Source organism: Mirounga leonina, unplaced genomic scaffold (assembly GCF_011800145.1).
Source record: "Mirounga leonina isolate KUSES-001 unplaced genomic scaffold, KU_Mleo_1.0 Mir_150, whole genome shotgun sequence".
In the NCBI taxonomy this organism is placed as follows: Eukaryota; Metazoa; Chordata; class Mammalia; order Carnivora; family Phocidae; genus Mirounga; species Mirounga leonina.
The window spans coordinates 23,398,442-23,411,840 of NW_023270374.1; the positions used below are offsets into that span (position 1 = coordinate 23,398,442).

A 13,399-nucleotide genomic window follows, 5' to 3' on the forward strand; every position below is an offset into this window, starting at 1 on the left:
ATAATAGCCCCAAACTGGGGGACACCTGGGTGGCTCAGTCAGTTAAGCATCTGCCTTCGGCTCAGGTCATGATCCCAGGGTTCTGGGATCAAATCCCACATCGGGCTCCTTGCTCGGTGGGGAGCATGCTTCTCCCTCTGCCCGCCGCTCCCCCGCTTGTGCTCTTTCTCTGACAAATAAACAAATAAATAAATAATCTTAAAAAAATAGCCCCAAACTGGTAACAAACCCAGATGTCCTTCAATAGGTGAATGGTTAAACAAATAGTGGTCCATCCATATGATGGAATACTAGTCAGCAATAAAATGGAGTGGAATATTTATACATTCAGCCTGGATGCGTCTCTAGGGAATTATGCTGAGTGAAAAAGGCCAATTCCAAAATGTTATTATATACTGTACAATTCCATTTATATAGCTTTTTGAAATGACAAAATTATTGAAATGGAGAACAGATTAGCAGTTGTTGGGCGTTAAGGACAGGGTGGGGGTGGGAGTGTGGGAGAAGGCAGAGGGAGGAGGAGGGAGTGGCTATGGCTATAAAAGGTCATATGAGGGCGCCTGGGTGGCTCAGTCGTTAAGCTCTGCCTTTGGCTCAGGTCATGATCCCAGGGTCCTGGGATCAAGCCCCACACTGGGCTCCCTGCTCGGCGGGAAGCCTGCTTCTCCCTCTCCCACTCTCTCTGCTTGTGTTCCCTCTCTAGCTGTCTCTCTGTCAAACAAATAAATAATATCTTTTTTAAAAAAAGGGGTCATATGAGGGATCCTTGTAGTGGTGGGAATTTCCTTATGGATGTCAGTATCCTGGTTGTGATACTGTACTATATAATTTTATTCTCTGTTACCATTGAGGGGAACCAAGTACAGGGCACATGGGATCTCACTGTATTCTTTCTTAGAACTGCATACGAATCCACAATTATCTCAAAGTCAATACCTAATTTTAAAAAATGTAACATATCTTTAGAAGTCTGGATAATGGCTACTTTTGTGGGGGAACGATTGGAAGAGAGTATGAATGGCATTCTGGAGTGTTGGTGATGTTCTGTTTCCTGCATATTAAGTTGATGAAAATTCATGAGCTGTAAACTTATGATGTATGCACCTTTCTGTATACACAACAGACCTCTCTAACAAAATATACCACAAATAAAGTTAAAGGACTGGCTATAGATTAAGATAAAATATTTGCAATGCTTATAATCCATAAGACATTAGGACCAAGTACAAAAAGAGCTCCTACAAATAATTAAGAAAAAGACAAAGAACTCAATAGAAAAATGCCTAAGGAAAAAAAAAATTGCCTAAGGGATATGAACAGGCAAGTCACAGCAGAGGAAACTTACCAGTATGCATGTGAAAAGATACTCAACTTTCCCAACAACACCGTAAACTAAAATACCAAGGAGAAGATTTCTGCTACAGGTTACAACATAAAAGGATGTGAAACAACAAGGGGAAAAAAGGTACAAAATAAATATCACACTTGACTATGGGGCTAGTGGAGAGCAATGGACAAAAGGAAACGTGACCAACTGATTCCAGAGAGAAAGGAGCCCTTCGTAGGGGAGCAGAGAGATGCCGCAGTTTCTAGGTCTGGGGGGGTGTCTGAGTGCGGGCAAGTGGAGGAATGAGCCAGCTGTGGAGGGGAGACTTTGCAGGCACCAGGGGAAAGCAGCTGAGCTTAGACAATACTAGGGTGGCCAACCAAATCAAAATCTGGAAGAACCCCCTTCCAAAACCAAACCAAGCCAAACCAAACCAAACCAAAACAACACTGTGGCAAATTTGCTTAAGAAAGAAGCAGTAGAGAACACAGTAAAGCAGAAAGAAAACCCATATTCCTGCACATTGATGTGGTGTGTGTATTGGGGCAGCCCTGCCAGAGTTGAATCCAAAAGTGAACCAAAAAACCATAAACAAACAAACAAAAACAGAACGGCCGTCCAGCCCCCTCCCTCCCAGGGCAAAAGATCAAAACAGGAGTACGTACAGGAGGCTGGGCTTGGAGTGAACTCAGCGTAATTACAGCTTCAGTCCAGCCCATGTTCTACTCAGCTTTAGGAGGAATCCAATGATCAGCCCCCAACCTAACTGCTAGTCAGAGGAAGGGGCTTACAGTCTCTGGAAAATCAGTCTCTCTCTCTTTCCCTCTCTCCACACATTATTCCTTTTGTAGGTCTGAATCTCCATCTGGTATAATTTTCCTTCAGCCTGAAGAACTTTCTTTAGTGTTTCAATACATGACAAAAATAACAGCACAAAGGACCAGAGGGGAGTAAACAGAGCATGCTGTTCTAGGGCTCTTAGGTTGTGCGGGAAGTGGAATAATATTGATTCAGGGTAGACAGTGATGAGTTAAGGGTGCATATTGTAATGCCCTAGAATAGCGGTTCTTGATGGGTGGTCCCAGTATTCCTCGGGGTCTTCAGGGGTTCACAAAGCCCTCCCTTTCCCAACTACATATCTTTGTGAGGCTGGATTTTCTTCCTATTCTTAAACCAAAACAACATATCAGAACAGATTGAATCCAGAACATTTAGGAAGCCAAATGTTTTATATTGTGCCAGACGTTAAGGAAATTCACAAAAATGTAAAAACAATGACTACTCATCTTAGTAATATTGCAGGAGGGAGAACACAGTTATAAGTTCATAAAAATACATTATTTATGCTACCAGGTAGAGTACCTTGTTGCTTTTTAAATGAATTAATAAATATTTTTAATTTATCATTTTAAATTTCTAATACGGTATTGATAAATACAAGCCACACAAAAATTAGTAAGAGTCCACAATAATTTTTTAGTAGTAAAGAGATCCTGAGCTCAAATTTTAAGAACCACTGCTCTAAAGTAGTAAAGTCAGGAGTATTTAAAATTTAATCCAAAACAATGAAGAGATACAATTTCAAAATCCATCAGATTGGGGGAAATGTTTAAAATCAGACAAATACCAAGTGTTTGCAAGAATGTGGAAATGATAATTACCCTATAATGCTGATGGCATTGTAAATTGGATAAATCTTTAGAGAGCAATTTGGCATATTAAAACTGTCAGGTACTATTCATACACATTAGACTGGCGAAAATCTAAAAGTCCAAGTTTGTCAACAATGTGCTAAAATTGGAAACTCGGGCGCCTGGGTGGCTCAGATGGTTAAGCGTCTGCCTTCGGCTCAGGTCATGGTCCCAGGGTCCTGGGATCGAGTCCCGCATCGCGCTCCCTGCTCCTTGGGAGCCTGCTTCTCCCTCTGCCCCCCTCTCTCTCTGTCTCTCATGAATAAATAAATAAAATCTTTAAAAATAAAATAAAATAAAATAAAATTGGAAACTCTTCCTGTGCTGGTAGAAGGCACTCTGGAGAACCACAAGGCAGTACTTAGTAAAATTGAATTTGCACAGACTCTAGACCCAGCAGTTCCATCCTAGCTCTATACTCTAGATAGATACCCTACATATGCAACTGGGCATTATACGTACAGGGATGCTCGTTTTGGAACTATTAATATTTTTTATAGAAATAACCTGCAGCACACAGTTGGTGGTCCGCCCTTGTCCCTTGGGCATTCTCCATTCCTGTGCAAGTCAATCGGAGGGTCTTCCATTGCCAGCACCTGCAGCTCTTTGCCTGAGGGCTTTTTCTGGCCCCCAGAGTCTGCTCAGCCAGCGCTTAAAGCAAATCCAAAGTGCCCCTCCCCCAACAGCACACAACTAATGACAACTGTACTTGATGGATAAATCTTCCAGCCCCTCATTGCTCAGTTGGGATGAGTCTGCAGTGTGTTTTGCAATATCTCTTAGGAATCCCCAGTGGGACTGAGCCCACCTGCCCACTGCAATAACCTGTCGGTAATGCACCTTTTATTGGTTTCTTTCCCTTCGCTGTCTCACATCCCCACTTCCCTGCCAGTGCTTACTGGAATCGCCTTCCAACCTTCCAAATAAACCGCTCAGGGTCTGCTTCTGGAGGGAATCAATACTAAGACACAGCCTAAAGGCCTTTCGACAGGAAGTAGATAAATAACCAGTGGTATACAATGGAACACATAGTAGTTAAAATGTATCCAGATCTACATGCACCAACATGGATAAATACTGAAAATACAGCTTCGTGTGACATAAGCAGCCCGCAGAACAATAATAGTATAACATCACCTATGTAACTTAGAGTCCTAGCCTCATGCAGCCTGGGGGGTCCAGGTCACACAATTCCAGTCAGTAAGATAAAAACGTACGATTGCTAAAGAGGGTGCGTTCTTGGAAAGCATGGGTTCTTTTGATTAAGATAAAGAGAGAAAGAGATGCGGCTTGAGACTTCCTCCCCCACTTCTTCCCATCTTGATCTTGCCGTGAAGGCTGGGGCTATAGCAGCTACTTGGTGTCCATAGGGAAAAGGTCAAGACCAGCACGGAGACACAACTCTGACCGAGCTGAACACTGCACCAGCCCTCCAGGCTCTTTGTTACATGAGGAAAGTTAATACAATTTTTTTTTTAAAGATTTTATTTATTTGACAGAGACACACAGAGAGAGGGACCACAAGCAGGGGGAGTGGGAGAGGGAGAAGCAGGCTTCCTGAGGAGCAAGGAGCCCAATGCGGGGCTCGATCCCAGGACCCTGGGACCATGACCTGAGCTGAAGGCAGACGCTTAACGACTGAGCCACCCAGGCGCCCCTACAATTTTTTTAAAGCTGCTATTGGTTGGATTTCCTATTGCTTGTAGCTAAACACATTTCTAATGGGTGTCTGTCCTAATAGAACAGATCCTGTTAACTGAAGTGCCCTATTTTGGGTTGGGGCGGGAGTGGGTGTTGAAGTTGAAGGTCAGCGTCTGGGATTGTGCTTGCATTGCTCTGATGGGTGCTGCATGGCGGAAGGGTCAGAGGCCACACAAGCCCTCCTCGGTGGCGGTGCAACCAGAAGCAGCTTTAGAAAGCGGAGAAATATCTAATGAAATAGACTATGTGCTACAGCATGTGCGATGTAACCTCCTCTGACTCCCCACAGAAAACGTCAGTCAAGTCTACATTGCTCCCTCCTGCTCCGTGCAAGTGGATTCCCTTTAGGGGATCCGACGAGGTGCTGAGTTCTGCACCCGGTTACAGCCGCAGAGGGAAGCAGAGGATCAGGGCAGAGTTGACACTGGGGTTACCAAGTCATCACATGGTTGTTGAAGGAGACAGGAGGGCATAGGTACAGACAACATGGGCCCTGGAGCCCGGCAAGCTCTGTCACTAACTGATCCTATAGTCGTGAGCAAGTTCCCTAGCCTCTCTGAGCTTCAGTTTCCCCACCTATAAAACGGACCCAATAGTAGTATCTATTTCAAAGGATTGTGATACGGACTCAAGGAGTTAATACAGCCGGGCACATGGTAAGTGCTCAGTGATGCAGAGCTGGATAAAGGGGAGGAAGGACGGTAGGAAGGGAGGGAGGAAGGAAGGAAATTACTTTTGTGTTTATTAGATTGCGTGGGGCACTCACCGCTCTTTTCCCTTTGACAATCCATGGCTCTTGTAATTTTGATTCTGCAAGGAGAAAAGAAAAGTGATGTAACTGGTTCTGCATATCCACCCTTCCGTCCCAGCTCAATTTACTGCAGATATTAAAATGCTCATACCATCAGACACAACACTGCCCAGATCCTTAGGCGTGAAGGACCAGCCTGGCCAAGTTCACATTGGTCAACATGTGCCCAGCAGCTTGGTCCTTGGAATAAATCACCAAGTATTCAAGGTATCAAATCGCCCCACTTCACAGGATTGTTCCACAGGCATGACCAGTAGAGTGAATACCTAGTTTTCAGTACTCCAAAGGTCCAACCCTGAACCCCAGTTTTGAGGGCTGAGCTCAGCCAGCTCTGTGAGAAGGAACTGAAACTTGAATATTTGATTAGATCCATGGTCCAGAAGGGGAATGGATCAAAGACTCAGAGTGAAGTTAATTTCTGCACCCAAAATGGACCTTTCAAATCCTCAGTGGGGGTTGGGGGGTGGGTATTATTTTGCTTCTACCACGTCTAAAACAGTTTGGTCTTTAGTCCTGGTAAGACTGATCCCTAATGGCAGGTATGAAAAAAGAAATCAAAATTGGTCTTGTGCAGGATGACCATTGCAACTTGGACAGACTTGTCATCTGCATTAGTTTTCTATTACTGCATAACAAATTACCACAAACTTGGCGGCTTAAAATAGTACAAATTTATGTCTTGCAGTTTCTGTGGGCCAGGAGTCTGGGCATGGCTTAGCTGGATCTTCTGGCCAGGTCTCACAAGGCTACAAGCAAGGTGATGACCTGGGTTATGATTCTCATGCATGGGCTTGGGGTCCTTTTCCAAGATCATCCAGATTGTTGGCAGAGTTCAGTTGCTCGGGATTGCAGGACTGAGGTCCCTGTTTACTTGCTAGCTCTTGATTGGTGACTGCTCTCAGCAACTAGAGGCCCCCTGCAGTTCCTTTCAACTTGGCCCCCTAGGCAGTTCACAACATGGATGTTTGCTTTCCTCCAGGCCATCAGGAGTTCATCCCTCTGACTTCCAATCCTCCCCACTCCAGGTCAGCCACAATAGAGTCCTATATGATGCATGGTACATAATCACGGTAGTAACTATCCCATCAAAGTCACAGGCTCTACCCACACTCAAGGGGAGGGAATTATACAACGTGTGTACACAGGGGGTGGGAATCTTGGGGGCCTTCTAGAATTCTGCCTACCACTCCATCTTATCCCTCAAAGAGCCATAGAAGGGATAGAGGATACTACTTTATGAAACTGACAGAAATTAGCCCCCGACAAAAGCACGTGAACTCTTTTTTAAATTTTATTTTATTATGTTATGTTAATCACCAGACATTACATCGTTAGTTTTTGATGTAGCGTTCCATGATTCATTGTTTTCGTATAATACCTAGTGCTCCATTCAATACGTGCCCTCTTTAACACCCATCACCAGGCTAACCCATCCCCCTACCCCCCTCCCCTCTAGAACCCTCAGTAAGCCCGTGAACTCTTTTTTTTTTTTCAAAAACGAATTTTAATCTTTAATCTTTAGTTTGATTTAACATTGCTTTTAGTACGATGTTGACACCAGCTGTGCGGAAAGGGCTCTGGAGAGATGTTCATAGCAGGACACACCTGCGGCTCTTCTTCGGTTCGGGAGGCTCCAGGGCAGCCAGTATTGCTTCGTCAAATACATGCTTTAGGCCTTTCTGTGTGAGTGCAGAACACTCCACATACTTGACGGCCTTCAGGTCACGGGCCAGCTTTTCAGCAGTCTCTGGAGTGATAGGCTTCTGTTTGTTCTTGGCAAGTTTCTCAATCGTAGAGGGGTCATCTCGGAGATCAATTTGGGTCCCAACAAGCAAGAAAGGAGTCTTTGGACAATGGTGAGTTATTTCAGGCACCCACTTTTCCTTCACATTTTCAAACGAGGATGGAGAGACCACTGAAAAACAGACTAGAAATACATCTGTTTGTGGATAACTCAGCGGTCGTAATCTGTCATAATCCTCTTGCCCTGCAGAATCAAAAAGTCCAAGAGTATATGGCTCTCCGCCAATCATAACTGTGACTGCATAGTTGTCAAAAACAGTCGGTACATACTCAGATGGAAATTTGTTTGTTGTGTAGGATATCAGAAGACATGTTTTACTAACGGCACCATCGCCCACAACAACACACTTAATTGTCTGCATTGCTGAAACAGTTTTGTATCCACTTTAAATATTTCAGATTCGATGATGACCTCAGCTTCTCCGCCGGGGCGTTTGCCAGCACGTGAACTCTTATCTCAGTAGTATATTCAAGTCCCTCCAACTACCCCAGCACTAGTAAGGTGTCCTTCTCTTTTTTGATTATATCTTTTTTTTTAAGATTTTATTTATTTATTTATTTGAGAGAGAGAATGAGAGATAGCACAAGAGGGAGGAGGGTCAGAGAGAGAAGGAGACCCCCTGCTGAGCGGGGAGCCCAACGCAGGACTCGATCCCAGAACTCCAGGATCATGACCTGAGCCGAAGGCAGTCGCCTAACCAACTGAGCCACCCAGGCGCCCTTGATTATATTTTTTATACTCTTTCATGTTTTCAGTTCTATTTCCCTTATGTTTATCCAGTCTTTGGTTGAAAAACTTTTCCTGGGGCACCTGGGTGGCTTAGTCAGTTAAGTGTCTACCTTCAGCTCAGGTCATGATCCCAGGGTCTTGGGATCAAGTCCCACATCGGGCTGCTTGCTCAGCAGGGAGCCTGTTTCTCCCTCTACCTGCTGCTCCCCTTGCTTGTGCTCTCTCTCTCTCTCTCTGACAAATAAATAAATAAAATCTTTAAAAAATAAAAAAGAATAGGAAAACTTTTCCTGTCCTCACTGAATTGCATTGATTCCTCTGTTAAAATTCAGTGGACTGTATATGTAGGTCTATCTCTAGACTCTTATTTGTCTACCCTTATGTTGCTACCACACTTTTTTTTTAAAGATTTTATTTATTTATTTGACAGAGAGAGACACAGTGAGAGAGGGAACACAAGCAGGGGGAGTGGGAGAGGGAGAAGCAGGTTTCCCACGGAGTAGGGAACCCAATGCGGGGCTTGATACCCTGGGATCAGGACCTGAGCAGAAGGCAGATGGTCAACGACTGAGGCACCTGGGCGCCCCAGCTACCACACTATTTTAATTACAATAGCTTTCTAGTAAATCTTGAAATCAGGTACTATAAGTCCTCTAACCTTGTTTTTTTCAAAATTGTCTTTGCAATTTGGGGTCATTTGCACTTCAATATAAAGTTTAGAATAAGCTTGCTGGTTTCTCCCAAAAATGTGTGTTGGAATTTTATTGGGATTGTACTAAATCTATAGATTTTGAGAAGTGACATCATCAAGTATTGAGTCTTCCAATCCATGAATATGGTCTATCTCTCCATTAATTTAAGTCTTCTTTAATTTCTTTCCACAATATTTTCCAGAAGTCTAAAACGTTTTAAATTAAATTTACTCATAGGGATTTGATTTTGTGATGGTATTTTAAATAATACTTTTAAAATTTCATTTTCCAATTATTTGATGATAGAATATTGTGGTAGACAGAATAATGCTCCCCCAAAAGATGCCCATGTCCTAATATCCCAGAACCTGTAAATACCTTACATAACAAGGGAAAATTAAGGTTGCAGATATAATCAACTGACTTTAAAATAGATTATTCTGGATTATCTGAGTGGGCGCAATGGAATCACTCGGTTTTTTTTGTTGTTGTGAGAGGGAACTAAAGAAATGGGGGTGCCAATTCATGAGAAATAGAGCACGGGATAAGAAGCAGGCTAGTGGGGGGGGTGCTGGAATCTAGAGTAATTCATTTCCCTTCTTTGGGTCACATTTTTCCCATTTTAAAGTGGGGGAGTTGGCCCGTGCACTCTTAAGGACAGGAATTTGTCTGATTCACCTCTGTGTCCTTATTGGTCGGCACTGGGCTCAGTTTAAAGAAGGCACTGATTAGCGTTTTAGGATGAATATTAGGAATGGATGGATGGGTAGGCAAACGGGAGGCGGGATGAGCGTAACCTCTAAGAGCTTTTACAGGTCAGGAAATCGAAAATTCTGAGGTTCCCCCAGGGTCACAGAAATCGCTAAGTACAGTTTAGAATCCCAGATTTTCGTAACTTTCCCGCCAGCGAGCCGGGTAGTGGACTCGCGCAGCACCTCCCGCGGCGCGCGGCCAACCGGGGCTTGAAGTCTTTTCTCTGTATTCATCGTTTTCCTCCCACTCTATCCGGAATCACTCCGCGGGGACCCCCAAGTCGGAATGCCTCCGTGGCTTCCCTCCCTTCTCTAAGGACGATGAAAGCATCTGGAGTCCGCGGCACTCCTACCTTCGGGCGCGACATGGTACGATTCCCCAGGGCCGGACCCAAACCGCCGCAGCGCCACGCGCGAGCCTCCGCGTCCCGTTGCCAAGGCGACGGAGGGCGCCCGGATCCGCCGCTCTGATTGGATGAGCCAAGGGCCCGCCTCTCCGCGCGGGCTAGTGTCCAATCCCAGCCGCTGAAAGCTTTTGCGCGCCGCGGCGGCCCAGACCCCCTCACTCGCTCGACCTTTCTCTCCCAACCCCTCGCTTCCGCGACCCTGGGGCGCACCCGGCCCGAGACTGGCTGCCCTCGGCGGGCGCTGACTGCCCAGCGCCTCTTCCAGCTGCGTTTCGCTAGACGTACGAGCGCTCAGAATGAAAAGCTCAGCTTTTGGTAAATGCAATGGTACTAAGTTTCCTTACTCGGTCCCTCACTGAGTCGCCTTATCATTTGGTTAGTTGGTAACGCGGCCAGTTATTCTGCTTTTTCTCGGGCACTCTCGAATTCTTAGGCACCAACTTGATGCCAGGATTCACCTCAACTCCTGTAGTAGCCTCCTGGCCAGTCTGCCAGTGCCCACTCTTGCCCTCGCCGCTCCAGTTCCTTCTTGGCACTGCAGTTGAAGAGCACAAATCCGATCCGGCCTCTCCACTACGTTAGCAATTTTTTCGTCATTGCACCCTGTATTGGCTCCCTGCCTTTCCCTGCCTCCCTTCTCCACTGCCCTGGGATCTATGCCAACCATAGCTGATTAGAAACTGTTAAAAATTTTGTTTGTTTCGGGGCGCCTGGGTGGCTCAGTTGGTTGGGCGACTGCCTTCGGCTCAGGTCATGATCCTGGAGTCCCTGGATCGAGTCCCTGGATCGAGTCCCTGGATCGAGTCCCGCATCGGGCTCCCTGCTCGGCGGGGAGTCTGCTTCTCCCTCTCCCACTCCCCGTTTGTGTTCCCTCTCTCGCTGTGTCTTTCTCTGTCAAATAAATAAATAAAATCTTTAAAAAAAATTTTTGTTTGTTTGTTTCATAGCAACAAAATATAAGTTATGTAGGAATATATTTAATAAAATATATGCAAGACATTTATTAAGCAACAAATTCTTAATAAGCCTCTAGTTTATGGCATGCCTCATTCTTGACTCTACGAGGATATAGCACTGAACAAAACCAACAAGTATCTGCCCTTGCGGAGTTTATATTCTCATAGGAAAAATTAGAAAACATTGAAGGATATTAAAGAAGCCCTGAATAAATGGAGGGATATGCATGTTCATGGACAGGAAGACTCAATATTAAAAAGATGCGTATTTTTTTAAATCCAACAAGGACTTTTGAGAGACCGTCTCAACCCAAGAGAGGCAAATATCAATGGAATAATATAGGGATCCTAGAAATAGATACAGGTGTGTGTGTGTTTTAACTTTATGTACAATAGAAGTGGCATCATAAATCAGTAAATGGCATTGAGAAACTGACTTTCCATAGGAGTGAAAAATAGATGCCTAATTCAAGCAGGTTAAAGAATAAATATGACAAACAAATACTTCAGGCTGTTAGAAAAAATACTTAAGTATATATATAATATTTTATGATGTGAAGGTGGGGAAGGGTTTCTTTCTTTTTAAAAGATTTTATTATTTATTTATTTATTTGAGACAGAGAGAGAGACAGAGAGCACGAGAGGGAGGAGGGTCAGAGGGAGAAGCAGACTCCCCGCTGAGCAGGGAGCCCGATGCAGGACTCCATCCCGGGACTCCAGGATCATGACCTGAGCCGAAGGCAGTCGCTCAACCAACTGAGCCACCCAGGCGCCCTTTCTTTCTTTTTTTAAGATTTTACTTATTTATTTGACAGAGAGAGCACAAGCAGGCGGAGCGGCAGGCGGAGGGAGATGGAGAAGCAAGCTCTCCACTGAGCAGAGAGACCGATGCGGGGTTTGATCCCAGGACCCTGGGATCATGACCTGAGCTGAAGACAGACGCTTAACCGACTGAGCCACCCAGGCACCCCAAGGATTTCTTAATAAAGCACAACTCATAGCGGAAAAAATTAATCTGTGGCTCTCTCAAAATCTGAACTGCCATACAACGAAAGACATTGTAGGTTCAATTAAAAGACAAGCTACATAAATAAATAATTAAAATGTTTAAAAAGGGGGTGGGATGCTGGGTGGCTCAATCAGTTAAGTGACTGACTCTTGGGGTCATGGGATCGAGCCCAGAGTCAGCTCTGCTCTTGGAGTCTGCTTGAGATTCTCTCCCTCTCATTCCCCCTCTGCCCCTCCCCACCTCGTGATCTCACCTGTGCCTTGCTCTCTCTATCTCTCTCAAATAAATAAATAAGGCACCTGGGAGGTTCAGTCAGTTAAGCTTCGGACTTCAGCTCAGGTTGTGATTTCAGGGTCCTGGAATAGAGCCCCAGGTCGGGCTCCCCGCTTGGCAGGGAGTCTGCTTGTCCCTCTACCTCTTTCCCCCACTCATGCTCTCTCTCTCTCTAAAATAAATAAATATATAAGATCATTAAAAGACAAGCTACAGACTAGGAGGCAATATGTGCAACATATATAACAAAGGACTAGTACTCAAAGAACTACAACTATTAAGAAAAAGACTACCCCACCTCACAAAGAAAAGAAAAATGGACAAAGGATATGAATAAAGAACTTTCAGCAAAAGAATCTCAAATAGCCAATAAGCACATCAAGATATGTAAATCATAACAATTATAAAATATTTTATACATATCACCTAGACAAAAATAAAAACACATTCAAAGTCAAGTGTTTTTGAGGATGTGGGGAAACTGAATCTTTATATGCTGTCGGTAGACTCACACTTTAGGAGGCAACTTGCAATATCTCATAAAGTTGAAAATGCACACAACTTACCACCTTGATTCCACTACTGGACATACATCCTATAGGCTCTCTGAATACAGCTGCACAGCCCAGGGACTATCACTTTGGAGCTAATGTGCAAGGTGACATTCCTCCCTAAAGAAATTCTCATCCTTGTTCATAGGTCATATGTACAAGGATGTTCATTGCAACATTCTTTATAATTATGGGAAATACTAGAAACAATCTAAATGTCCACTCATAGCAAGATGGATTAAGAAAATGGAATATATTCTAAAAAAATACTATTCATTGATAAATTTAATGGTCCAGATCTATATCAACATAAAAATATCCCCAAACCTACTGTTGAATGAATAAAAGAGAGTTGGAGGGCACCTGGGTGGCTCAGTTGGTTAAGCGTCTGCCTTCGGCTCAGGTCATGATCTCAGGGTCCTGGGACCGAGCCTCATATCAGGCTCCCTATTTAGTGGGGAGTCTGCTTCTCCCTCTCCCTCTCCCCCCTGCTCCTGCTCTCTCTCTTACTCCTGTTCTCTCTCTCAAATAAAATAAATAAAATCTTTAAAAAATAAGAGTTGTAGAATGATAAATATTTTTAAAGGTTAAAATTTGTATTAATTATAAACATATGAAAGTATATTCTAGATACTTATGGGTATATTGGTATTAAAAGTTTAAAAATACAGACTAGAGGGGCACCTGGGTGGCTCA

At 44.2% G+C, this 13,399-nt stretch overlaps 2 protein-coding genes across 2 annotated transcripts in view; both read right to left on the bottom strand.

Annotated features, from left to right (window-relative positions):
• The window catches only part of TTLL9 (tubulin tyrosine ligase like 9), a 38,841-nt gene extending 28,966 nt beyond the window's left edge, over positions 1-9,875 (bottom strand). The window contains exons 1-2 of the mRNA XM_035006056.1: positions 9,861-9,875; positions 5,486-5,529 (exon numbers count right to left, since the gene is read on the bottom strand). Of these exons, the coding sequence (XP_034861947.1) occupies positions 5,486-5,529; positions 9,861-9,875 (59 nt within the window). The remainder of the gene's footprint in view (positions 1-5,485; positions 5,530-9,860) is intronic.
• On the bottom strand, positions 7,030-7,765 carry LOC118011345 (cell division control protein 42 homolog). The gene has a single exon (XM_035006057.1). The coding sequence runs from the start codon at positions 7,693-7,695 to the stop codon at positions 7,120-7,122; it is 576 nt and encodes a 191-aa protein (XP_034861948.1). The 5' UTR covers positions 7,696-7,765; the 3' UTR covers positions 7,030-7,119.
• Positions 9,876-13,399: the final 3,524 nt, after the last annotated feature.

What these genes read in the sequence shown, in the direction of transcription:
- LOC118011345 (XM_035006057.1), bottom strand. Translation starts at nt 7,695, where the DNA reads ATGCAGACAATTAAGTGTGTTGTTGTGGGCGATGGTGCCGTTAGTAAA.